The following is a 27,145-nucleotide window of genomic DNA, read 5'->3' as shown; positions in this document are numbered from 1 at the left end:
TTCCTCTCGGATGATTCAGGTTATAACAGTGCGAGCAAACAGCGGGGAAAACCACCATCTTTTTTCCGATCAGTAACCTGAATCTTACCAAATCCTTGCGCTTTTCTGGACCACTCTAGCAGGGGAAAAGCTTCTCTCATCTCATTTGACAGATGGAAAATTGGGGGCCCAGAGGGATACTCTGATTACCCTCAGACCCTACAGCAGTTTAGGGGCCGAGGTGGAACTGGACCTCCCAGCATCCTATTCCCAGCCACCACCCCCCGCCCACCCGTGCTGTGGGGAAGGACGGTCCAGGGCTGCTGGGAGCTGCTGCTTCCAAGTGACTCAGTCCTTCCAAAGTTGCTGAGTACCGAGGGCAGAGAGAAGACTGGTGGATGCGATCCTCGGGCTTCTTAGAGGGCTGAGAAGGCGAAAACGGCGAGAAGAAGCAAATTGGAGGCAAGAGCAGGCTGCCTCTTCTGTCCCTATAACCCTGTCCTGCTTTAAAGGGCAAGGTTTATCCTTATGGGGTGGGGGTGGGGTGAGGAGGCAGGTCTCAGCTTTTAATCAAAGTTGCATTAGATTAAGCCTTTATTATTCACCTGGCTTTATTATAGCTATTTTTACTCTAAGGTTAGAAGTTAATTTTCCTTGTTTTTACTGAACTCTGGTCTGCATGGCTGCCAGAGGCCCCGGCAGGATGGATGAGCACAGAGGAAAAAAGGGAGGTGGGGGGATAAGTCAAATCGAATAAACTCACTTCATCCAGCAGACCAAGCCAGTAGAAGGAAAACCACTTTAATATCAGGGGAAGGTTCCAGAGGTGGGAGCAGGCTGGTGAAATCAGGCCCAATCAGCCCAAACAGAAGGAGTTCCAATCCCCCCCCACCCCCACCCCGCTCCACCAAGGGGAGGGCAGAGTGGAGAGGCTGGGGGATGGGGCAGGCTGGGGGCTGGCCAGTGGGCAATCAGGGCCCTGGGAGCAGAGCCCGCCCCATGTCCCTGGCAGGGGGGTTAACCGGTTAGTGACCAGATGAGGGAGAGGAGCGGCACATCCACTCCAGGCCCAGGGGCGTGGGCACACCGCCCTGGGGAGCACTGCCCCAACCCCGAACCCCCCTCCCACCTTCTGGCGTGAAGTCGGGGTCACCAGTGCCTCAGACAAGCCCACAAGGCAGAGGACGTTGGGCACAGCTGCCTGGGGGAAGAAGGTGGTGCTTCTTTTTCTTACTGTCTCCACCTACACAGGGAGTCATAACATTTTAAGCTGACTTCTCAGCCAGCCTGTCAATGATGTTCCAATTTCTTCATAGTTTGGGAGTCATTTTAAGGCTAGATTGAGAGCTTAGTGGGGGGCCCGCGGCTGGGGTCCGGTACCCATTTGTGACTGGTGCACTGTGGGGCCTGAGGTCAGCCTGGGGCCTGGGTCAAGGCTACTTCCTCTCGCCATAGCAGTGGAAGAGAACGAGCCACATCTGCCCTGTAAGTTACTGTCACGGAGGACGCTCGCGGCCACTGAACAATGGTGCTTTAGCCCCAAAGCACCAGATGCAGTAGTTTGAGAGAGACAGCACTTGTAGCCCAGCCTTTCCTGGCAACTGATCATTTAATCTCTCTAGTTCCTGCCAGAAGGAGGGATGAGGGCTGCACAGCGAGGTGGCATGGAAGAGGCCTGGGTGCTCCCGGGCTGTATTCTCATATCCCGAGAGGAAACAGCTGCCGGAGGGGGAAGGAGGAGTGACTGGGCGGGGAGGATGGGGCGGCTGTCCCTGACTGAGAGGTCAGGGCTGGAGAGGAGCCCACTAGGCTGCTCTCATCTACCTGGTGTTTCAATAGACGCACCTCGAGGCGGTTCCCATCTTCCGCTCTCAGTGCGCAGGCCGCATCTCCTGGCTGCGGGCTGCAGGCGGGCGATTTCTGTTCGCGCCGCAGGGGGCCCTGGCTCTTATTCTCTAAGAATCGTTACACTTTTAGCCCAGTAAGAGTTAGATACCACGTACCATCTTCCTATTCGTTCATTCATTTGTTCAAGAAATAGTTCGTGAGGGCCTATTGTGTGTCAGGCCCTGTTCGCAGAGCTGGGGACTCAGCTGAACAAAATTGACAAAGTCCCTGCTGTTGTCGGTTTCATCTAGTGGGGGAGACAAACGAACAGCACATAAGTCTATGTCTGTTGGTGATAAAGTCCCTGAAGAAAAACAAAGCAGGCAAGGGGCTAGAGCAGGATTCATGGCCAGGGAAGGCGTCTCCAAGGACATTGGGGCAGAGACCTTGAGGGAGTGAAGCACATGCTCTCTTGGGGATGGTAACTCTCCAGACAGAGGGCAAAGTGATTGCAGAGGCCACCTCCCACCCCACAGTGAGGGCAATGCCAGGAGGGCATCCGGGAGGTACGGACACCGAAGGAAGCAACAGGGCCAACCCTGGGTGAGGTCAAAAGTGGAGGGGTTTGGAGTCATGTATAACAAGAGTGTCCGAGCTGGCCTGTCTTACGTTTCCCCTCTGACCTGCTGGCCTCAGGCTCCAGGCAGGGAAGTCCCAGTACTTCAACTTATATCCCGTCTCGGTGTCTTGTCTCAAATGCATCCCCACCTCTTTTTCATCACTGCCCACGGCCTTCTCACAAATGCCTCTTCTCCATGTTTATGTCAGCCACCTGTCTCAGTCCAAAGTGTCTCCCCCTCTATCTTTAGAGCTTGGGGAGACACAAATGGAAGAAATGGAAGGATTTGTTCATGCGGAAAATACATTTTGAATGGCTGCCACGTACCAGGCAAAGGGGTACAGAGGTACTGGGGGTACTGTGGTAAGCAAGGCAGTCATGGGGTTTCAATGTTATGCAAGCACTTTTAATGCAGTGCAATAAATGCTGTGATGGTAGCAGTACAGGGACAGGGCTCTAGGAGCCCGTAGGATGGGCACCCAACCCAAGTTCAGGAGTTAGGGAGGGCTTCCTGGAGGAGGTGATAACCAAGTTGAGACTGAAAATGCATAGGAGTTTGCCAGTGTGTCCCCTGCACCTCGAACACTGCTTGATACATGTTAGGTGCTCAGTAATTATTTGTTGAATGAATGAGTGAATGAGGAAGAAGAATGTTCCAGGCAGGAGAGCAGCATGAGCAAAGTCCAGCAGGTACCAGATCCAGGCGGTGGCGGTGGAGCTGGGAGCCAGAACTCAAGCTCAGCATCTGCCCATCTGCGGCTGATGCCCTCAGACTTCCTAGACAGCGTGCCGCACGAGGGTACTTGCAGTGTCACTTCACCACCCAGCAGAGTCTGTACATAGGAGCCCCTCGGTCCTTATTCGTTGAATGCGTGGAAGGGAGAAAGTTTGGAGCTGGTGTTTCCCAGCCATCTCACTAGATAGGAGAATGGGGAGAGTGCCCAGAGAGGCGTGCCCAAGATGGCATTCATTCCACAAACATTTATTCAGTACCAGCTACACACTGGGCCCTGGGGGCACAACAGTGAGCGGAACCAGATGTGGCCCCTGCCCTCAAAGGGCTTACCATCTAGTCGGGGGACAGATGGTAATCGACGGGTCACATAATTACCAAGTGAGACTGGAGTCCCCAGGAAAAGCCCAGGGGGCTCTGAGCAAATAGAGCCAAAGAACTGACCCAGACTGGGGGGTGAGGGGGTCAGAGAATGTTCTGGAGGGAATGGGACTTGGTTGAGATATGAAGACTGAGTAGGCATTCCCTGGGGGTGAAGATGAGAATAGATGGTGGATGGACACCACGGGCTAAGGCTCAGAGGCACGAGGCACCTAGTTTATTTGAGGAGGTGAAAAAGGGCTAGAGTGGCTGGAGCGTGGACAGAAGGAGGTCAGCAGAGGGAAGCAGAGCTGGAGAGCTGGGCAGGGCCAGGCCTTCCAGGGCCATGGAAGGGATTCTCTGATATTTATCTTAAGGTCAGCAGGAGGCCACTGGGGAGTTATTGGAGCACAGGGTTGTGGCACGCAATCAGATGTGTGTTTCTAGGCGAGTCCGCATTGCAGGGGCCCAGTTAGGAGGCCACGGCGGTGGTCCAGGTGAGAGCTGGCGGTAGGCAGGGAGGGAGAGCAGCAGGCTGATGTTTGAGAGAAGAAATTGCGAGGAGGACTCTGGTTTCTGGCTTAGCACCTGGTTGCAGTGGGAACGTATAGCCGTCACAGAGCCAGGGATGCAGTTTCCAGGGGAGACTGAGAGTTTGCTCTTGAACGCGTGGCATCTGAAAGTGTCTTGGTGACATCGTGTGGAGGTGTCAAGTGAGCAGTGGCTTGTTGAGAACACAGAGGGGCTTCCATGGAGGCTGGGGGTCCCTTGGCTGCTGAAGCCAGGGTTAAGGAGCAGCTCGGCCTGTTTGAACCCTGCCAGTAACAGGAGGCAGAAGAGAGCCCCAGTGGGGCGGGGGCGGTCGGAGGCTGGCCACGCGCTCCAGCCTGCCTGCAGCCTGTCAACTGCATGGTGACGGAGTGTTCTTCTTGGCACCACAGTAGATCTGGGCTCAGCCATTGGCTCTAAGTGCTTTTTGCCCTGACGCTTGGGGACGAGCAGTGTGGGCAGCAGGAGGGCTGGGGTGGCAGAGGGAGCCCAGGAGACGGGAGGCACAGCCCGCTGGGGCCTGCTGCTTCCCTGAATAAATACATGTTTACCCAACAGCTACACACGTGCCTCACATCACACACTGTCATCCTGGCGCGGGTGGGGGTGTTACGGGGCAGGAAGAGGATAGTGTGTCTGTGTGTGGGGTGGTGACGGCCTGTGGGTTTGTGCGCTCAAGTCCAGAGGCCTCGGAGGACAGGAATATTTCAAAGTCCAGGTGGGATGGACAAAGCCTGAAGACATCTCCCTTCTATTTCTTCCTTCATTTAGCAAAGATCTTGGTCAGAAGTACCAACTCTTCTCCAAATGGGAGTACTGGAAAACAGGGGAAGCAGAATCTGGGACAGGCATTGAGGTGGGCTGGGAAGAGGCAATATAGAGCCCCTGACTTAGGGAACCAGAGGAAAATATAATAAGTATGTGCAACCTCCTTGCAGATTTCTGGGGGTGTGTCAAGTCTGGCCAAGGAGCATACACTATGTATTTGCTCACAGAGACACAAGGAAGAAGGAAGTAGTGCGAACCCCAGGATAGTACTTAGTGGTTGTCATTTCATCTTTTAGGGGGAACAAGGGAACTACTTTTATAAAATGAAGACTTCATTTTTTTTAATATAGCTTTTAATCTAAAGAAATTTTTTAAATAAATTTTTTTATTTATTTATTTTTGGCTGTGTTGGGTCTTCGTTTCTGTGCGAGGGCTTTCTCTAGTTGCGGCAAGCGGGGGCCACTCTTCATTGCGGTGCGCGGGCCTCTCACTGTCACGGCCTCTCTTGACCACAGGCTCCAGACGCTCAGGCTCAGTAGTTGTGGCTCACAGGCCCAGTTGCCCCGTGGCACGTGGGATCTTCCCAGACCAGGTCTCGAACCCGTGTCCCCTTCATTGGCAGGCGGATTCTCAACTACTGCACCACCAGGGAAGCCCAAGACTTCATTTAAGATCAGTGTTGAACTGCCCCTTATTAGATTGCAAGGCCTGAAGAGGCCGCTGCCTTTGCCACATCTGTTGGATGTAGCCTCAGCTCAGACAAAGTCCTGTGAGAGTTCTCCTTGAGAAACCAGCTCTGAGCCTGGCTAGGCCGCCTCTTCGCTGGCTGGAGGGAAGTGACAGCCTGCCTGCAATCACCATAATTGATAGCTTGTGAGGCAGAGACAGTAAATAATTGTTCCACAAGTTTCAAGAGCTGGCATAATTAGTACAGTTAACAATCTTATGTGATTAATTGGTTCATTCAGTACCAGTGTGAATGGGGGAGAATATGGGCGGGAGAGGGGGCTGGAGCCCCCCAAACACCCAGCCATGGGCTACAGCCCACTGCTCGTCAGCCAGGATCTGGCCTCTGGAACAGCATCCGATAGTCAAGTGACATTAACCTCTGAGGACTAGGACTCCAGGGGCCAGGGCAGAGGGCAGGTCATAGAGCAGGGGCCCGCAGAGTTTGGCCACATTAGCAAAGACTCAAGGGAGGAAAGAATTGGATTTGACTTCCATGTTGTTTCACGTTAGCCGAAGGTCAGAAAGCTGTTGTACGTGGAGATAAGGCTGGCCTATTGGTTCGTATAGGTGGGGAGGAAGCAGCTGCTTCACGGAGCTCCAGACTCCCTGGCTTAGAGGGATCCCGGGAGGCCATGTAACCAGTCTCTTGGCCACTGAGCTGAACTGCTCTTGGGCATCCCTGTCAGAGGAGACTGGATCGTATGTTAAAATTCTCCAGGGAAAGCTGTTCTAAAAGACGGATAGCACACAACCTTCAAATCATGTGCCAACTCCAATCCATTGATAGACTCTGCTTAGAGCACTGGGTTGGGAATCCTGCGGCCAAGTCTGGGGAAGAGCTCTGTGATCGTTTGGCACTGTCTGCCCTGAGTGCAGAGGGGAGGAGAGGCAGCCTGAGTGCCAGTGATTGGCAGATCAAAACCTGCCGGATTCACCCAGGCTGGTCTGACACTTTCTTCCAGTGTGGTTTCCTGGGGCCTCACTTATTGCCTTTTAGAAGCAAAAGTGGTCTTCCTCTCAACTTCAGGGAGCTGAGAGGCTGTGAGAGACAACCAGGGTGACAGATGTAGACCCAGCTTGTTGGGGGCCTCTTTCTCACTCCTGGAAGATCTGGGAGATAACAACATGAAGCACTGAGCAGAGGGGTGGAGAGTTGGGACCAACCTGCTGGGTTCATCCAGGCTATACCTTGCCTCCATCTGGATGCTAACCCATCCTAGGCAGGTGGCAGCTGCCCTCTTTCCCTGGAAAGAGCTGGTGTGCTGGGAGCTTTGCAGTAAGGCAGAGCTGAGTCCCGAGCTTGGCCCCTCCTCGCTCAAACTCTCTAAACCTATTTCCTGCCCTTTACAATGGGCTAAAGCCTCCAATACCATGGTGAGCACTGAAGAGGAGAAAGTGGATGAAATCCCCAGCACAGTGCCGGTCCATGAACACCTGAACTCTCTGCCTGAAACACTAATACCAGTCGGACCAGGCAAACCTCTGGAGAGCAAATAGTGGCCATAGCTGCACCCCTTCAACCTCGTTAAGCCAAGATCCCCCTCTTGCTGTTGCTCCTTCCCCCACCAACCCATCCTCAGGGCCAGGGAGCGCACACGGGGTGCACTGGATTTGGGGGCCCACCGCAATCACACTCCTGACATGGGGGTCCTGAGCCTGGGGGAGGGCTCTGGGGAGAGAAAGTGGAATTCTCTGGGGGTTGAGGTGGGGGGGAAAGGGAGGAAAAGCAGATGCAGCAAAGCCTAGAAGAGGTTTCCCCTTCCACTACCACAGAGCCAGCCACCCCCCCGGCTGCCTCCCCCACCAAAAGGCAAAGGCACATTCTCGGCAGCAAACATACACACGTATTTGCAGTACAAACGAGCGGCAAACCTAATGATTCGTGATCATTATTTGAAGGGTCCCACTGTTACAGATTTATTTGTCATTTCTTGTAATAACACCGATGGTAATGAATTCATTTGTATTAATGTGAGTGTCACGCGGACTTCCGTCGAAATTCTGCATTAATTAATGTACCATTAAAACAAAGTGTCGCCCAATTAATATCAAACGGAGGTAAGGCTGCCAGGGTCCTCATCATCTGGGTTTCATTTGTAATTCATGGTATTAGCACCCCGCTTAATGAAAGTCATCTGCAATTCCTACCCATGGTCTCTCCTACTTCCTAGGGGAAGGCCAATGCGCCCTCAGAGCCACCTGCACTGGGCACCCTGGGGCCAGGAGGAGGACGGCTGGGGAGGAGTCTGTTTCTTGGTAGAAATTGGACTCCACGTTCTTAATTCCAGGTGGGGCTTGGGGAGACCCTTGGAACTTCCTGACCGGGTTGGTCATTGACTTGAACCAGCCAGGACATGTGTGGAGGCGCCGTCTCTGGGTTCTGTTAGGGAAAGGGAGGCTGGTTTGCTTTTTGATCAAGTCTGGTCTTAACAGATGAGGCCATGCTGTCCTAGGACTGCCTTCGAGCAGGATGCATCTGGGATTCTGGGTCTCCATCTTGTCTCGGGGTCAGTCTGGTGGTCTTTGTGTGCCAAGATTTTGGCTGTCCCCAAGGCCAGTGACAGAGTCCATGGCCCTTGGTCTACCATGCACAGTAGACCAAAGAGTTGGACTTTCCCCCCTGTTGCTCCGACAACACCCTCGGAGGAGCCCTCTCCCCAGAGCAGTAGCAACAGATGCTCCACCCCACCCCAGCCTATAGAAACCTCAGGACCCCTGTCATGGGAACGTTCTCAAGGACAACATAGCAGGGAACTGTCCCCCTCCCCAGGCGTGTTCCTTGGATGAGTGGATCTCCCTGGGTCACCCCCACCAAAGCAGAGAATGGGAGGCTGCCATTACCTGGTAATAACGAGGTTTGTCACACTGCTGGGAGCTGCTGCCACCATTACTGTGCGCCAGGCACTGGGCTAAGTGTTTCATAATCATTACTTCATACCCATTTTCTAGATGAGGAAGCTGAGGCTCCAGGAGTTTCACTACTTGCCCAAGGTCACATGGAAGTGAAAGAGGGGGCAGGACAGGCATCTGGGATGGTTGCACTGATGTCTTAGTATCTTCCCGCCCTTTCGGGACCATTTGAGAGCTAGTGAGACAGAGCCGCAGGGGTGCAAGGCCCCTGGCTTCCTGACCCCTGGTGCCCTTTGTTCTTCCCAGAATGTCCTTCCTCAGCTTGTCACCCTCTCTCAGGGGCTGTGCTCTGCAGTCCTAGCACAGGGCAAACACTTACCACCAGCGGTGGGGCATTTTAACCTGTGTTCTGTCCACATGAGAGTGTATGTATCTCAATAGAGGGCAACACCCTGAAAAGAAGGAAAGGGAGAGAGAAATGCCTTTATCAATCTTTGATTCAGTACATGCTGCCTTTATATCTTCTGAAGACAGTCTGAAGCAAAGGGGCTGGCTTTGTAGCAAGGGAGCCTTGGATTAGATTTCAGGAAGGACTTAACAGTCATACCCTTGTAGAGCAGGAAGGGAATGTGGAGATAATGTGCTTCAACTCCCTCATTTGACAGATGAGGACTTGAAGGCCAAAGAGGCTTGTAACTTGTCCAGGGTCCCACGGAGACCACATTGATTCCAGGTCTTCTGTCCCCCGGCCCAGAGCTCCTTGTACCTGAAGGATAAGAAAGATGGATATTCAGGGAATCACCTCCCGTCCTTGCCAGGACAAGGGAGGGGGAGGTCAGGGAGTAAGCACTGAGGTGGGTGTCTGCCACCACTGACTACCTATGTGACCTCAGTCAGGTCCCCTCCACTCTTTGGGTCTTAGCTTTCTCATCTCTAGAATAGGGCGACTGGGTAAGGCGGGGCTTCTCCCCCCAGGCTGTACGTGAGAATTCCTCTGGGAACTTAAAAGCACAGAGGCTGGGGTGAGCCCTGCCGTTGATATTGTTTAAAAGCTCCCCAGGTTTTCTAATACACAGCCAAGGAGCGAACCACTGGACGAGGTGATTTCTAAAGTCCTCGTCGCCATGATATTCCCAGTCTCTCTCCACTTATTGAAGATTAAACCATTTCCCAAGACCCCACGGCCCCAGTGAGTTCCTGCAGCTGTGCTCTCCCTGCCTGGGTCCTGGTCCCACCAAGCCCCCTCTCTCCAGCCTTCACCATCCCTCAGCTCCCCTGCAGCCTGGTTTGCAGCCTCCCCCAGCCTGTCTGCCTTTAAGCCCCCAGGCACCAAGTGACAGGTTCCACTTATCACATCACACCACCTACTGCTGAAGGGCCGGCAGCAGTAGCCATGGGTATCAGAGAGGCAAAACCCACACCAGGACTTGACCACTACTCCTGCCTGCCCCGGCCTTTGCTGCCCTCTTCACCTGGCCCTTCAGAATGCACACCCATCTGGGGACGAAGGGGCACACCGATGGGTGGAGCCCAAGGGGCAGGGGACGGGGAGAGATGAGCAGGAGAAGTTGCATTACTTGAGCTGTCTTCTTATTCAGAATCCATTTGTTAGCCTCAGCTTCCGTAGATGTAAGGCCACCCTAAGGAGATTTGCATATTCATTTTGTTTACCATGATTCATCATTATGCGGGGGAACGAATTTGGGGCTGGGAGATGGAGATGGACCCTCATTTGTGAGCCATGGAGCTGTGCACAGAGAGCTCAGGGCAGCACTGGAGGCCCCGCACACTGAGTGGACTCCATTAGGACAGAGATGGGGGTGCGTGCCACAGAGAGAGCCCCCCAACCCTGCCTCTCATCTGAGGCTTTTATCTCTGCTGAGAGCAGAGCAAGGACCTCAGCCTTCAGAGGCATCCCCTCCCCTTCCAGGCCTTCCCACCAGAAGTAACGTTTACAAAGCACTTTACAGTTTATAGACGCTTACACCTGCCCCACGAGATAATAACATTATGATAGAGCCTAAGGTTTGTTGAGCATGTGTTATGCACTAAGCACTTATTGTGTGTTATCTCCCATAAGGCTTATAAGAGTCCCATGGGACAGGTTTTCTTATTATGCCCATCTATAACTATAAGGAAACTGAGGCTCAGAGAGGTTGCCTAACTTCCCTAAAGTCACACAGCAAATAAAGGGTGGAGCTGGGACTCATATAGAACGTTCCCTTTCGCTCTTGCTTCCTCAAAGCCTCCCTTTATTGCGTCTCTTTTCTTCCCCACAAATAACCACTTGCTCATAACCGTTTTTTTTTGTTGGAAAGATAAAGAGTGTGAGTGTGGGCAGCGCAGTCTTGTACTGTGTTGCTCCATAAACGTGTCTGGGATCGATGAATGAAAGAACGTGGCAGCTCCTGATAACTGACGCCTCCCCTTCCAGCACCCTCCTGGTGACGCCTGGCTCCTGTAAAGTCCTGAGCCTGGAACCTCTAGATGGCCTAAGTCATTCTGTAGCAACCCCTTTAAACATCATTAGTAGGCCCTGGCACTTAGCCAGAATGAGAGGATCCCAATTTCTCAAGGTCATCTTGGCCATCCCCCTGCTTTCTGGACCTGGTACCCTTTGCTCACTGAGCACTGAGCACAGCATAGCGCGGTGGTTAAGAGCTTGGGCCCTGGTGCAGCCTGCCTGAGCGCAAATCCCAGGGTTCCTGCTTAGTACACATGGCCTTGGACATCCAGAGAATGGGGATAGTAATTCTGTCTGCTTCACAAGCTGCCAGGAGGATTATACAAGATAGATAATGCATGGAAAGTGCTGGAAACAGGGCCTGACACACAGGAAGTCCTCAGTCCCCTAGACCCCTGGAGCGCCTTTTCTTTTTAAAAAAAATATCCTAAGGAACTCCATGCATCTCTCAGTTGCCACTTTCCAGAATCTACTAAGTCTCAAGACCAGCCACGTCATGCCTCCGCCAAACCCTGTTTCTGTCTTGGACTCAGCCCCTGAGGCTCAGGGACAGAGTCCTGGAACCCAGATGACCCTGGTTCTGGACTCCAGGGTAGCTTTTTAGAGAGGACTCTTCTATAGGTTACATCATAGCTTTCCCTAGTTTTTTATCTTAGAATTTTCTGCTTCTGCAGAAGGTTGTAAAGATTTTGTTTTGGGCTTTGATTTTTCAGAATGACTTATTTTATCTCCCTCGCAGCTCTGTGTGGAAGGTAGTGCAGGGACTGCTGTACCCATTTCCTGGATGGGAAGACTGAGGCGTCAAATGTTTGCATTGATGTCCTGTAGCAACAGAGAAGGAAGTCACACGGATCGTTGTTGGAAAGCCAGAACGTGACCCAGAGTTTGAGGACAGTTGTTTCTGTTTTTTTTTTCCCCAATCAGGCCAATGTGCATGGGGGGTAATCGTCGCTGAATGGATCCTTTCCTGCCTCCAGAAGCTGGTTTCCAAGTCCCTTGTGGGAGAGGGAGCAGGGGAGGCTCCCAGGAGTCTGTCCGACTACCTTCTCAGTTTGGGGAAGGGTGGGAGGGTAAAAGTGAACAGCTGAGGTCTGGATTCTGGCCTCCACTGCCGTTACTCCTCCCATGCCATAGAGAGGGAGGTGGGAGCCCAGCCCTGAGGAAGGGGGTGGTACCGCCGCCGTTGAAAGCAGCATGCCATGGGGACTGGAGCTGGCGTGGGCCCGGGGGCCGCCTCGCCAGCGCGGCCCTTCCTGTCCCCTGCTTCAGCCAGCTGCTGGGCTGCTCTGCCAGCTGTGCACCGTCCAGGAGGCACCATGCCTGGTGCTGCAGCACGTCCCTCCCTCAGCTCCTGCAGGTCACAGGCGAGAGGGGTAGAGGTTGGCTGCAGGGGGGCAGGTGCAGGGACAGCCCTGGAGTGTGGGAGCTCAAGGGAAGTGGCACGTGGGGCGGGGGTGGATCTCGAAACCCTTCTGTTACTCATTCTGCAGGAAGGTCGCTGGGCTGGGGTAGGGGTGCTGCTGTGTGTGTCGGGGGGTTGAGAAAAATTACCTGGATCTCCTGAATCTCTGAATTAGAAGGTAGCTGGGGCCATTTCACACTTGGATATCCTACCTGGCTTTGAAAACCAAACTTCTGAGAAGAAGGAAGGAGGTCCCAGATGTCCCTCTGCTGAGGCTTCTCCTAGTCTTGCACACCCAGCGCCTTTGCAAAGCAGAGCCTGGGAGTGTGGGCAGGAGAGGGTGTCTCAACCTGAGTCTGGGCACGTGTGCCTAGAAAGCCCAGGCAGCCAGGCCTCTTCCGGAAGGGAGGGAGCATCAGTTCCCTGTGCTGGGTGGTGACATCTGCTGTCTAGGGGAGCTATCAGCAGGAATGCCTGTGGAGAGGGCACAGGTTCCTCGAGCAAAGGTAGACCAGCGCTCTGGGGGGCTGCTGTGTAGACCAGTCTGACTAAAGCAGAGGTTCTCAATGGGGCAAAAATGAAAGATGAGTTTGGAAAGGGAAGCTTTGATCAGACTGTGGTGACGTTCAATGCCCAGGAGGAGCTTTTGCCTTGGACAGAAAAGAGGAGCTGGTGATAGTGTTTGAGGAGGAAAATGAGATCAGGGGGGTGGATCAGTGCTTTAGGGCAGTGACTTTCCAGGATTAGTTACGGGAGCAGGGACGAAAGAGGGGAGGCCACTGCAGTGGTTCAGCCATAGGGAGATTTTTTTCAATTTTTATATTAATTTTATCAGCCATATATGCATGAGCTTAAAAGTCAAATAGTGAAGCTAGTCTTATAATAAAAATAGCAGTGCCCTGCCTCATCCTTTCCCATTCCTGATTCCCATCCTGAGATAACCTCGTTCAATTTCTGTTAGTTACCTTCTTATTTCCAAATTGCATGCTTATAAATTTTTCAGTTTTAGATACTATCTATCGCCTTTCAGCTGTGAAGAATGAGAATTGCACTTTTGCACCACCCTCTACCTCACCTTTGCTGCACACGCACATACACACACACCACTCTTAATATGCTCCACCCATCCTCCCAACATAATTGTATCCTTCCTCTTAGCTCAAACAGCATTTAGTGTATACAGCATTATAATCACGTAAATATTATTCACAGCAGAGCCACATAGTGTACAGTACTGTCATTATATTTCCTCTGTAATTATATTTCCTCTTTTGTTTTCTCTAGAATTAATAACTACCTCTTTTTCGTTTGCTTGCTTAGTGTTCTATGAACCTATCATTTTTTTCATCCCTAAATATTCTGACATAATTGAATACCTCTTCTCAATGTATTAAAAGAATATTGATTTTTTAATTCAGTTTGTATTTTTCTTGGCAACATTCTCCCTGGAGCATTCATCCTCCTGCTTCAATCTGGACTGACTGTGCTCTGGCTTGCTTGCTATTCTGGAAGCTGAATGGCTAAAGAGACCTGATGTAGGTTAGGCCTGGGGGAGGAGAGGGCATTCACCCTAAGAATATCTAATATATTAGGTCCAGGTACATGGGTTCCCAATTATCCTCTATCTTGGTTTATGCCCTCATTTTGGTGGAGTACACCCTTCAGTAATTTCCTGAAAAAGAATTCATGGGATTTTTTTTTTTACTTTGAAAAATGTGTTTATTCTACAGTCATATTTGTTGATAGTTTGGCTGGGTATAGAACACTAGAATGAAAATAGTCTTCTTCATAATGTGAAGTCATTTTTCCTTTGTGTTCTGGCTGTTAAGAACTTTGATGCCATTTTGATTCTTGATACTTTGAGTGTGGCCTTTTGTTTTCTCTCTGAAAGTTTCTAGGATTTTTTTTAATACTCAGTGTTTTGAAACTTCATCATTTTATGCTTCAGTGTGGAGCTGTCTTCTGAACACATAGTGTGGTCTCCTTCCATTTGGAAGCATGTCCTTCAGATCTGGGAGTTTTCTTATGTTACTTCTTGGATAATTTCCTCCCCTTCTTTTGCTCTGTTTCCTCTCTCTGGAACCCCTATTAATTAGGTGTTGAATCTTCTGAACTACACTAATTTTCTTCTCCCCCATTTTCCATCTCTTTGAGTTTTGTCCTTCTTTTAGAGAAATTTCTTTATCTTCCAACTCTTCTGTTGACTTTTTACTTTCAACTAGCTCTTTCTTCCTCTTGAAAGATTATTTCAAAGATGCTGTCTTGTGTTGTTTGTCTAAGCTTGCTAAAGATACTTATTGTTGTTACTCCTTTTTACTGTTTTCCTCTCTGTTTTTCACATTAGAGGCTCTTCTCAAATGTATACTTGACCTTTAGTTGTCTGTTTATATTTAAGAGTGAGTTCACATTTACCTGCCTGGAAGCTTGCTGTGTGTATTAGGACAGGGTAGGGAGGGGCACTGCTTATTAACCAGTGGGCTTCACTATGGGATGATTAGGTGAGGACCTGGATTTTTTTTGTAGGAATTCCAACATGTTAATACTTGTGTTTTCTCTTGGGTCAACTTTCCCTATCTCCTGCCTGGCTGTCAGTCTCCAGGAGGCTAAATGGCTAAAGAGGCCTGATTGGAGATGGGAGTGGAGGGGAGATGCAGCTTTTCACTTAACCTTCCTGTTTTCAGCTGCCTCGTCCAGCTCCCAGTCTGAGTCCAGAGCCCAACTAACTCAGCCCCTCCAGAAAGCAAACCTCCTATCTTCTGCAAGAGTTGGGGAAGGCATCTGGGAGTCTTGCCACTCTTCTTAAAGATTTGTAGCCAGTCTTCCTGTTTTGAGCATCACCTTAAGTGTCCAGTTCCTGAGCTTTTCCAAGATTCTGAGGTGCTGGCCTAAGTTTCGGCTTTCCCATCTCTCCTAAGGCAGGTTCCAGTTCCATCTGTTTCCAGGATTCTGTTGGCACCTCTCATCTGTTGTCACTTCCTCTCCTATTCTTTTTGCCCTTATGGATTTATGCATTTTTAATTTCCATATTGTCATTTTGGTGAGGGGGTTGGGACAAAACCAGAACTCAATGGAGGTGTTTAATCTGCCATGTTTAACAGGAAGTCCCGATTCTGTTAAAACATTTATTGAATGCCTTCTATGTGCAAGTGACAGTGCTAGGACTTTGGAGGTGGCCAAGGTAAATCACAAAGAGAAGGGGAAGGATTTGAGGAATGTTGAAGGAAGAACTGCCAGGCCCTGGTGATTGATGAGGAGTCAAAGTCAGGAGAGAAGGGCACGTCCAGGATCACTCCAGCAGGCGAAGAGACTGGCGGAACTTGGGAAGTCAGGATGGGCGTTAGGTAAGCACTTTGATGGAGGTCTTCCTGGGATTCAGAACAGGCGGTCCACAGCCAGAGGCTGAGAAGGAGCAGGGCCTCAGAGACGGGAGAGCACTGAACTGCTTCCATGGAGATGCGGAACAGCTGAGAAGGCCAGCCCAGCCCAGGGAAAGTGCTCGAGCCGTGTGAGGGTGTGTGGGACTTGGGGCCCAGCCCTTTGGGGCCCCTCCTGCCCACAGAGCTGGCACCTCCACCTACCAGTCTGCCTGGCACTCAGAGCAGACCCAACACCTTTTAGAGTCCAGTGCACATCACCCAAGAGAGAACGGACACTGGTCCACAGAAGAGATGTTGTAAAATGATGTCTTCTAGACTCCTCTGCAGAGAGAGGTGCTGGAGCACTGTGTACATGTGTGGGTGTGTGCACACACCGTGTGCCCTCTCCCGACCAGAATGGGGCCACCTGAGGCATCCACGGAAGCCTCTCCTGGTTCTCTTCCCTGCACCACTTCTCTCCTTGGACCCTGCTCTCAGCTGGTGCCCACACGTGCCTTCTTGCCCGTTTGAGAAAGAAATACAGCCCACGTCTCTCATAGACCCCACTTCCCCTCCCCCATAAGCTGGAATGCCACAAAGCCTCCCAAACTTCATACCCTCCCCAAGCACCCCAGGAGGCCCCTGGCTTCAGAGTCACAAGTGAAAAAGCACCTCTTTGGCATTCAGGGGAAACCAAGGCACAGGCGCCTCCACTTTGCCCTGGTACCACCCCACCCCTCCCACCCCCCCCCCCCATCAGAAAGGTCTCTACTTATGACTTTAATTCTTCTTGTCACAGTGGGAGCCCATTTCCTTATCCCCAGTGAAAGCGTGCAAATTTTGAGATACCTTCTTCCTTCTGAAATTCTCTTTGGGCTAAAGCTCCCCACCAACCCTCTCTTCTCTAATCCCGCCAACCTGAATCTCCCATCTTTGGGTCCCTTGTCATCCCCAGCCCTTCCACAGAGGAAATGAACCAGTTCCGCTTGAGCAGGGGCCCTGAGCTCACTTTCCACCCTCATCTGCAGGGTCCCCAAGGTCTGGAGACACAGAGGTGACCTGATTTTGAATCCTTCTCCCACCACTTACAAGCTGTGTGACTTTGGACAGTTGCTTCATTTCTCTGAGCTTCCATTTCCCCCATCAGGGAAAAGGAGGTAATGAGATACAATTTGTAAACATGCTGACGGATAAAGGGTTGAATCCCTGCCCTGCCCTGCCTCAGGGACCAGCAGCCCAGCCTCTGAGCCACAGGCTTGGCCCTGGAGGGTCTATTCCCAGCTCGGAGCCACCGAGGCGCCCTCACCTTGTCGGAACTCCATCTGTCAGGAATTTATTACTAATGCATTTTATAACAGGCTTTATAATAAGATATTAAAGACTGTGGCAGCATCTAGCAAGCATTCCATAAATATTAATAACGCCTTTAGAGGTGGCACCTATGGTGGAAACGGTTGGGCTTGTTCCGAGGTTTGTTCCAGGGTTGAGAATAAATCTAACGGGCGGGGAAGGAGGGTGCACTGCGAAGATGAGAGAGTATGGCGCGCTGTTGTCTTTTTCCCATCTTCCTTTCTCTTGCTGCTTTGAATTTTTATAATACTTCTTTTCCTTTGTTCACAACTTTTCCTCCGTAATGTGTCTTTTGCTCCCTTAAGTTTTCCTCTCCTTTCTCCCCAACTTTCTTCCCTCTTTCTTCTCTCACAAACTCTCTCCCTCCCATGCCCATTTCCCTTTGGCCCCCAGTTCAGCCCCTTTCATCACCCCATCCTATTTTTCTTTGACCCCCTGTGGTCTTCCTGCCGCCTTTCGCCTGGTCTCCTTTCCCCTTGCTTTACACTCTCTCCATCTCTGTGTCCCCTGTCCTGCGCTCTGCCTCTCTGTCTGGCCCTCTTCCTGCCTCGCTGCCCGTGCGCCCCCCACCTGTTCCAGTGAGCACCCTGAGCCACCTCTGTAGAAGCCCGGAGTGTAACGTGACTCACACTGCGTTTGAGAAGTGAGCTATTTTTCATTGTTATTAACGAACAAGATCTCTTGCACGGTAGAACTTTGCCAGAGTCTATTCCCTTGTCACCCCAAGAGCAGCAAAGAGATTTATTTGTCTCTGAATTGCGCAGGGTGGCCCATTTACAGCAGGTCCATCAGAAGTGATGTGGAGCTTAAATGTGAGCTGGAAGAGGCAGGGGCCTGCCCTGTACGCGACCTGCGTGGAGTGGGCCCCTCGCTGAGAGGGACAGCCCAGCAGGGGCAAGGGATTTGCAGGGGATGATGCCTAAACACACTCCCCGGACCCCAGGCAGCGTGGGCGGTGCATCTGGGGAGATTTCCCTTGAAATGACTCAGAAGCAGTGAGGGAGAGGATGGGGTTGGACAGGGGATGCAGTGGAAGAAGGGGCTTGGAAGCAGAGTTGGGACAGAGAAGTGCGCTAAGAGGCCTGTTTTAGGAACAGGAGTAATCACGCCCCGTGGGGCCTTTCCTCCCAAGACCAGCTGCTCCTTTCCAGCAACAAGGTGGAACCAGAGTTGCCCTAGAATGGGGCTGCACGCCCCCCCCCCCACCAGCCAAAATGGGCCTTTTGGCCCTGCCTGCACAGCCCAGGCCCACCTGGCTATGGTTCTGTAGACCCTGAACTCCAAGGCCAGACACCGTAGGGGGTAGGGGGCGCCTTCCCCCTGGTCTCCTGTCTCCAGGCAGGCAGAAACTGGCTCTCTGGGGCATCCTCCTCCAGGCCTGTCCTGGCTAATTGTGTCAAGCCCACACTCCTGCCACCCCATATGCATGCTGATCATTTCAATGGCCTGGATGGATTTGCATGTTAAAAGGAGTGTCTGGGGACACTTAGAAAGAAGAGGGAGCCGGCATTCATTCACCCAGGCTGCAGGCCACTTTCTTTTTCTTTTTTTTTTTTTTAAATCCTTATTGGAGTATAATTTCTTTACAATGGTGTGTTAGTTTCTGCTTTACAACAAAGTGAATCAGTTATACATATACATATGTTCCCATATCTCTTCCCTCTTGCGTCTCCCTCCCACCCTCCCTATCCCACCCCTCTAGGTGGTCACAAAGCACTGAACTGATCTCCCTGTGCTATGTGGCTGCTTCCCACTAGCTAGCTATCTACCTTACGTTTGGTAGTGTATATACGTCCATGCCTCTCTCTCGCTTTGTCACAGCTTACCCTTCCCCCTCCCCATATCCTCAAGTCCGTTCTCTAGTAGGTCTGTGTCTTTATTCCTGTCTTACCCCTAGGTTCTTCATGACATTTTTTTCTTCTCCCCATATTACCTCCTGTGCCTTCAACAGTCAGCAGTACTGGCCATGAGCTTTGCTCTCTGTGGCCCAGCTGTGGGCCTTAAAGGGGCCAAATCCCAGCAGGCGAGGGGCAGGGTTAGCCTGTGGCAGAGCCGTGGGGTGAGGAGGAATTGCCCGCGGCTGGATGTGTTCTGGGGGTGCCAGTGGGGCAAGGAGCCAAGACCCATGCAGGGCAGAGTGAGCAAGTGGTACCAACAGGAAGGACAGCGTGGACTGTGTCTCAACACCACAGCCAGGGACAGGAAGGGAGGGCCAGACAGGGGCTGTGAAGGCCGGGGCCAGGGAGGCCCGCAGAGACCCTTGTCTCTGCTTTTCTTCTTCACCGTGCTCCGTTCTCACTGCAGATGGGCTTCCTTTGCCACCCTGTAACTGTGGCTTCTGTGTGACTTCCGGCCTGTCATGGTGCCCACTCTACCCCAACCAGGTAGCAAGAATCTTTTTTTCAGTTCCCCACAGAAAACTGATTGAGTTTCCAAGGCCCCATCTGATTGGCCCGCTTGAGTCAGGTGGTTACCCCTGGACCAATCGCATGTGGCCCGGGCCTGAAGCCACTTGGTACAAACATGAACACCTAGGTCCCTCCCTCTGAGCAGAGCTGTGGGTATAAAGAGCATCTCTACTCGGAAGGCGGGTGGGCAGGGAGGCAGTGGTTGGTGTCTCCGGGTGAGGTGAGAAAAGCACTTATAATGAGTCAGAGCGTCCAGTTTCCAGTCACAGCTCTGACATTAACCACCTGTGAGATGGAGAGCATGGAAGCGCATCCCCTCACTTTTCCCATCTATGAAATGGGAGACAAGGCTGGCTAATCTCCAAGGTTCCTTCCAGCTTCTACATTCAAGCCATCCCTGAGGGGTGTGTGGTCAGGCCTGGCCTTTGTGCTCAGGAGCTTCCTTGGCCTCCAAGCACCCCTCCCACCCCTGCCTCAGATCCCACCCCTCCCAGCTCTTTGCCAGGCCTATTTAAAACCATTTCTAAGTTATGCAGAAATTGAATAGGTTTTCACTGCAGGGCATGAAACATAATCCAAGAAGGTCGGACACAGGACCATCCCTTATTTTCCCCCTTTTCCTGTCTTCTTGGACCTTGCTCTTAAATCCTCTGATCACAGCCTTCACCCTGGACCAGTCGGTATGGATGAGTGAAATACCCTCTCCTCCCTGAGGCAGGGGGCTGGAGAGCTGATGTTCTCGCAGGAGCCGTCCCTCTCCTCTGGGCACTAGCTCCACGTGGCGTGTACTCTGAAGTGCTGTCTCGCTGCCTCACAGGGGGCTGGTCACTCTGAAATCGGAACATGTCCATCCCTCTCGTGGCAGGAACTACAGGCTTCGACGGCGTGCTTTGTTCTGGAGCTGGGGGCTGATGTCGGCACTCCTGCGATGTGCATGTTGGACCTAGAGATGGGGCCGGGGGTAGAGAGAGAGCTGTAGGTTAGCTGAGAACCTCATAAAGACCTCCTCGAGACCAGTGCCGCCGTGGTGGCATGTTGGGGTGGAGGCTGGCTTCGCTGAGCCCAGCACCCGGGGAGTACAGTTTCTGGGGTTTTGCCCGTGGTGGCTCGGGGTAGGTCCTTGCAGAGCACCTGGGTCCATCGGGGTCCCCCAGGAAACAGTTCATCTCGGATAGTTTCGATAAAGGCATTTCGGTGAAGAGACAACTTCCAGAGGGGGCGCAGGCCTAGGGGGACATGAAGGGATGTTGAGGCAGCAGAGACTAGCAGTGATGGGAAGCTCTTTCTACTCCTAGGGCTGGAGGGGCAAGGGGAGGGGCTGGAGCGCACTGAAAACTGGGGCCAGGGAGGAGAGGCTGCTGGGTTGGAGCTAGAGGGATTGGGGAAGTGATGCCCCAAACTCTTTCTCCTCCTGTCTCCTCCCCAAACTCTGAGCTCCTACCAGCCCCTCCCGTTGGCAGAAGCCAGCCTGCAAGGGAGTCTAGGAATGCAGTCCCCTGAGGCCGCCCCGGGTGGGGGAGGCGGGGCGGGGTGGTGTCATGGCAGAGCAGGGTACTCGGTAGATCTGGGGATTGCAGACAGGGAATGCCCAGTGCAGTAGCATTAATAGTCATCGTGTTTCTTTATGCCTCCCTGCCCTACCCTTGAAGGTGTTCTTGTCTGCCATCCTCTAGAAGGCATTCAGGCAATGAAATCACAACTGCCGTCTTCTAAGCACTTATTATGTGCCGGGAAGTTTACACTCATGAGCTCGAGTGCTCTTCACATTAACCCTATGAGATATTATTAACTTCGGTTTACAGAGAGGGGACTAAGGATCAGAGAGATTAAGTAACTAGCCCAAAGACACACAGTGAGGCTCGGGTTTCAACAGAGGTCTTTCTATCCCTGAAATCCTAGCACTTGTCCAGTCTACCCCCTTGTATACTTGATGCTCTTTTGGAGGGAGAGAGAGCATCTGTTTTCCAAGCCACTGAGATGGGTAGGGCAGACCTAGCAAAGGCAGAGCAGGTTCAGGAACTCAGAAGTGTAAGGGAGCCTGCTGGGTTGGAGAAGTACAAATAGCTCTACCTGCCAGGAAATAGTAAGCTGATGAGGAAAGAAACTACACGTGATCTTAGCCAAAAGGCCAGGATGCGGCGCCTGCCAGGAACTGAAGTGTGGAGGGGGAGAAAGCGCAGGACCGCGGGGGCCCGTGTCCCGTGCAGAAGGGCACTGGGGCATCGTGGATGGTATGGAGGAGAGGGTCCTTGCCCATCTGCCCCGGTCCTTACTGCTGGTTGGAGAAGGACAGGATCTGAGCCTGTCCGTTCAGGCTGACACTTGCCTGACGGGGGAGGGGCAGCACACTCAGAGAGAAACAATGGCAACTTCATGACAGTGTCCTCTGGAGGCCCTTTCCAGACTGACTAGGGGCCTTGCAGAGAACACCCTTGCTTCCAGCAGCCAGTCCTGGGGAAGGGCTGACAGTGTACCCGAGAGTGGTCCCCAAAGAGAGAAGCTTCTCAAGGTAGTGCCAGGGCCCAGGTCATGGCCAGCAGCAGGGAGAGGGGGCAGTAATATGAATGCCCTCCTTGGAAGGAGCCCTGCAGGTGTCAGAAGGGACCCAGTCATTTGTCCCAGTGTAAAAAGATCCCAGAGGACTAGGAATGTTGTCTCTGCCCTCAGGGAACTTTCAGTCCAATCCCTCACTCCTGGCTGGGGGGTACCACCCATGCTGGCAGGTGACCTCAGCACCGTGCAGAAGAGTTAGGGAAAGAACCGCCATCGAGGTTTAGAGACGTGTTTAGAATAGAGCTTAAGAGCATAGGCTTAGCATTAACTGCACCTGAATTCAAGGCCTTCTCTGCCACTGCCTAGCTGTGTGACTTGGGTGAGTTACCTAACCTCTCTGAGCCTCAACTTCCTTTTCAAAAGTGGGACAATAGCAACCACCTAGAAATCTGCTTGTTACAGAGCTGACAGGTACAGCCTACTGCACAGACATGGCACATAACAGTCAGTCAGTCAGTCACCGGGAGCAAGGATTGTTTCTTCCTTTCTGTCTCTGGGCAGAGCCTCGTTAAGTTGCCTGTCTTCAGATGTGTCCAGAGCTCACTAAGTTAGGAATAAATTTACTCACGCAGAATTTTGCAGTCATGACTTACATGCCAGGCATTGTGGTGGACGCGGCGGTGATGAGAGCTGACAGTTGGGCAGAGGTGCAAATACGCAGATACTTAGAATACAATGTGCTAAATGCTGTCATAGGGACTCGTTCATGTCTTCATAAAGGGTATTTACTGGACACCTGCCATGCGCCAGGCACCGTGCTGGGCAAGGCAGATAGAACCCTAAGGCTTCCATGGAGCACATGTGCTATGATGGAGACAGGCACTGGCCGGGGAATTACAGAAGAATTCTGGATGATGAACCATTCCAGGGTGCTGTGGGACTCTGAGTATACACAGTGGCAGGGGTTGGGGGCGTGGTAGGGGCTGACCTGGCTTAAGGGTCTGGAAGGCCTCCATGAAGAAGTTACATTTAACCAGAAACCCCAAGTCAGAAAGGGGCAGGGGTCTGTCTATACACAGTGTATAGCAGAGGGAATCATGGAAGGCTCCCAGGAGGTGGTGATGTTTGAGCAGGCTTTGTGGGCCTCTCTGGTTACAGGCTGCCATGGCCCAGGCATGGCAGGTGGATGCCCCAACCATGGGCAAACCAGGTAATCTCTGTGAGCCAGGCAAAGTCCCCAGACTCTCTGCCACATCCCCATATCACTTATCTCCCAGCTCCCTGCCCTTGAAACCTCCAATACGCAGACTCCTGGCTTCCCTCCAGAGCAGCCCGTGCCTGAGGCTTGGGCAGCCAAGGGGCACCTGACAGTGAAAGCAAAACCGCCAAGAAACAGGGGGTTGGGGACCAAAAGACCCTCATGCGGAACTCCAGGACGAGCAGATCATCTTTGGAACTGGTGCTGTTACAGCCACCAGGAGGCCATCAAAAAAAGGAAAAAGAAATAGATGGTGCATTTTAAATTCCTCTGAACCCTCTTAGAATAAAAATGATAAAGCCGCAGGTCTGGTTGGCTGGAGGGCCATGGTTAATGGGCTTTGGGGGAATAGTCACTGACGGAGGCAGCTGCTCCAAGCTCCAGCTCACCCTTTTATTTGCTTTTTTCACCCCCAGGACACGCCAGTGGGGACGCCCATCTTCATCGTGAATGCCACAGACCCCGACCTGGGTGCAGGCGGCAGCGTCCTCTTCTCCTTTCAGCCCCCCTCCCCGTTCTTTGCCATCGACAGTGCACGTGGCATTGTCACAGTGATCCAGGAGCTGGACTACGAGACCACGCAGGCCTACCAGCTCACCGTCAATGCCACGGTGAGTCCCGGCACCGGGGGCCCAGACAACCAGATGTCAGCCTCTTCCCACCCTCAAAGGGAGCACAGAACGTCAACCTCGTTCCCTGCTAGTCAAGGCTCATAATGGTGATGCTGGTGATCAACAACAGCTGATGTTGCTGAGGGTCCGTGCTATGTCCCTGGTGCTGTGCAGAGCACTCAAATGGATTGTCTCCATTAAACCTCACAACAGCCCTATGTCATAAAAGTTAAAGGACCCATTTTACAGATGAGGAAATCGAGGCACAGGAGCAATTCCGTGACTTGCCCACAGTCACCCAGCAGCTGGACTCCAGTGCCTGCACTGGTAACCCCGTGGGGCATTCCTAGTGCAGGGTGTCCTCTCACTCTGTGGGACACAGGACAGAGGTGTCAACCCAGCTGTGTCCTGACACCACCCAACATGCAGGGGCCAGAGGGTCCAAGCAAACTAGCCACTGCTCTAGAGTGGCGATTCTTACACAGAAGAGAGCACCCGTCTGCACCAAGCACCGTGCTGAGTCCTGGGAATTCCAGGATGAGTTAGTCAGGAGAGGGCGGTGGGAGAGCAATAACTGTCCCATTTTATAGCTGACACTGTTGAGACTCACAAGCTGATAAGTAGTGGGCAGCAGGAACCCAAACCCGGGTGGTCTGACCCCCTAGTCCACTACCCCCATGGTCAGGAGTCTCTGAGTTTCCAGAACATCACTGCTGCTTGGACACTGTTGCCAGCTGTTCTCAAGGGCCTGGGGGCCAGGCAGGCCACACCCTCAGTAGGGTTCCTCCCCTGCACGCCCCTCTTCCCCGCTCCTGGAGCCTTCAGCCGGCAGCAGGGCGAGCCGACCTGCTGTCCCTTAGATTTCTGTTTACAAAGCTCAGGTCAACAGTGAAACAAATCACAGGAGTCCCTCTTGACCCTCCAGGACCCATCAGCCTGGCACACAGCATCCACCACCTGGCCCCATGTCACTGCGAGGGGGCTTCCAGTAGCGCTGGGGCTCCACTTGCAGTGACATGGGGCCAGAGCCCAGGGGAAGACACACTGGATTGGGTCCAGGGTCCAGTTTGAAAGATGGCGTTCCCCCAGGATTGGACAAGATCCAGAGAGGCCCCCCAAACCAGGAAATGCAAACTTTTCCTTTGTACCTGGTCCAGCGGCCCCTGGGGAGGCCACTGCTGATGGCACCCACATTCCTTCCTTCTCCCCTGCTTAAGTGGTAGTTGCCCGGGAGGACGTGTGTGCTGCTATTCGGAAGACTGACTTCTGGGACCAAGGGCGCTTGCAAGACCAGAATCCACTTTTTGGACACTTTTTGGACACGCCTGTGCCCTCCCGCGGTGCCTTGCACACCCGCCACTCTCCATTTGCACACACCTGGGCCCAGAAATGCACAGATGCTTGCTATCTTTCTCACTATGAACTCGTCCCTGTGGGATATTTTCCATCTACCATAAAAATGGCTTTGGGCCAGTGGGGAAGAGAGCAGAGCTGGCCACAGGCACGAATCTGGGTGGCCAGGCCTGTGAAGAGGCCTAGCCTCAAGCTGGGATGGTGAGTGCAGTTAAATTGCCATTAATCTTCCAGAGATCAAGCAGCGGGAGAGGGGGGGCCCTAGAGCTCCCTTGGGTCTTGATGGCTCCCCCACCTGATGCACAAGCCCCTCTCAGGGCTGACGCTGTGCCCTTGGCCTCTGGGCATTTCCTCAAGGAGATTCTCCTGTGTGGCATTGCAGGGAGCAGTGTGGGTCCCCAGCCACTACTGGGTGGGTAGCGGGTGGGGAAATGTGGGACTCCCCTGGGAACACGCTGCTGAGAGCTGTAGGTGCCAGAGTGACAGCTGGAAGCCTGGCCAGGTGCCTGCTCGGCCACCTGTGCCCACTGCCATCCCCTTTCCCCAGCCGTGGAGTCCAGGGTGGGCTGGACGGGCGCATCCGTGGCAGGAGCAGGGCTGCAGCCACAGGTGTGTGGGACAGGAAGGGCAGGTGCCACGCTGGACAAAGCCAGCAGCCCACAGAAGCCTGGTAATGGCAAATCAGAACCACTGGCGTCCCGGCCCCAGAGTTCAAACGACTTCCTGCCAGGCTTCACCCTCTGGTCCTATCTGCCTAGTGGTCATTCCAGGGCCTAGCTGAGAGCTCTCACCATGGTGGTCCCCAAGCCTGGACTGTGAGCCCCATCATCTTGGAGGCTGGGAGGCTGTCTCCCCTGTGGTCCGAGGGGCCCAGCTCCCCCTGCCTCCAGACTCTCCCCTCCCTTGCTGCACCCACGACCCATCCCCAAAGCCCCTCCATCCTCTCCCCGGCTGCCCCTGAGGACTCGTAGGCCAGCCAGCCCTTCCTTCTCCTCGAAGGCTCAGCAGCTGTGTCTCTGGAGGGCCGGAGCAGGCACTAGGCTTGCTGTAACATGGGGAACGCCTTGCATCATTCACTTCACCCCAGACAGACCAAGGGAGATCTAACCCAAGGACAGTCCCTCCTCAAACCCCAAACCGGAGAATTTACAAGGCCTAGAGTCCATAGAGGTCGTTCCGGGTGTCCCTTCATCTCACAGAAGAGGACGTTGAGACTCCAAAAGGGGAGAGAACTTATTCGAGGTGACCCAGCAAGTTAGCACCTGGGCTGATATTAGGGCCCCAGATCCAGACAGAGCAAGTTTTTATGTCAAAAGGACCTGAGTTTGAGTCCTGGCTATACACTTACCAGATGTGTGACTCGGGGCAAGTTACTTAACCTCTCTGAGTCTCTGTTAAATCTGCGTAATGGGCACATAATACCTACAAAAGCAACTGAAGTGTATAGTACAGAGCCTGGTATATAATCTCTTCAGCATGTAGTTTCTGTTCTTGCTGGCTATCGTGATTCAGTAGCAGCAGCTGTTTAAGCAGTTTATCACGTTTAGGGGAATAGAAGATGGGTTTGGGGTTTCCTTTCTTGGTGAGCTTTCACAGGACCACATTTCCAGCTAGGAGGGTTTAAACATTGCCTGCCTGGCCACATGGCCTGCATGACCTCTCAGGATTCCTTCCCAGAGTCCCACAAATGTCACAGGCCCTGGAGCGCCCCCTACTGGTTCTAAAGGAAAAGTTGCTTGACCGGTAAACCCAGCGTGTGGAGCAGGGATACAGGTTCCGGAGTAGCCCCCTCTGTGGTCAAAGGGCCTTTCTTCTGAGGAACCCCCATCCTAGTCAATTCCCTTGCTGCCCTTGGATGAGAGGGGGCAGGAAGTGGGCATGGAGGGGGCAGTGGCCCCTGACTGAATCCAGAGAAGGAGCTAAGGGCAGCACCATCGCTTTACCCCAAGGGCAGTCAGGCCTAGGCTGGGCGGGGCCAGAGATGCGGCTCTACCCCAGGCCTGCTTTGTGACAGTGGATAAGCCGCCTTCCACTAG

At 52.8% G+C, this 27,145-nt stretch overlaps 1 protein-coding gene across 1 annotated transcript in view; it reads left to right on the top strand.

Annotated features, from left to right (window-relative positions):
• The window catches only part of LOC307175649 (cadherin-23-like), a 240,463-nt gene that overhangs the window by 165,288 nt on the left and 48,030 nt on the right, over nucleotides 1–27,145 (top strand). The window contains exon 7 of the mRNA XM_079900970.1: nucleotides 23,562–23,756. Coding sequence (XP_079757096.1) covers nucleotides 23,562–23,756 — 195 coding nt within the window. The remainder of the gene's footprint in view (nucleotides 1–23,561; nucleotides 23,757–27,145) is intronic.

This window comes from Stenella coeruleoalba, assembly GCF_951394435.1.
Source record: "Stenella coeruleoalba genome assembly, chromosome: 16".
Taxonomy (NCBI): Eukaryota; Metazoa; Chordata; class Mammalia; order Artiodactyla; family Delphinidae; genus Stenella; species Stenella coeruleoalba.
Note: the sequence above shows the minus strand (reverse complement) of the source record. Positions and strands in the feature narration are given on the sequence as shown.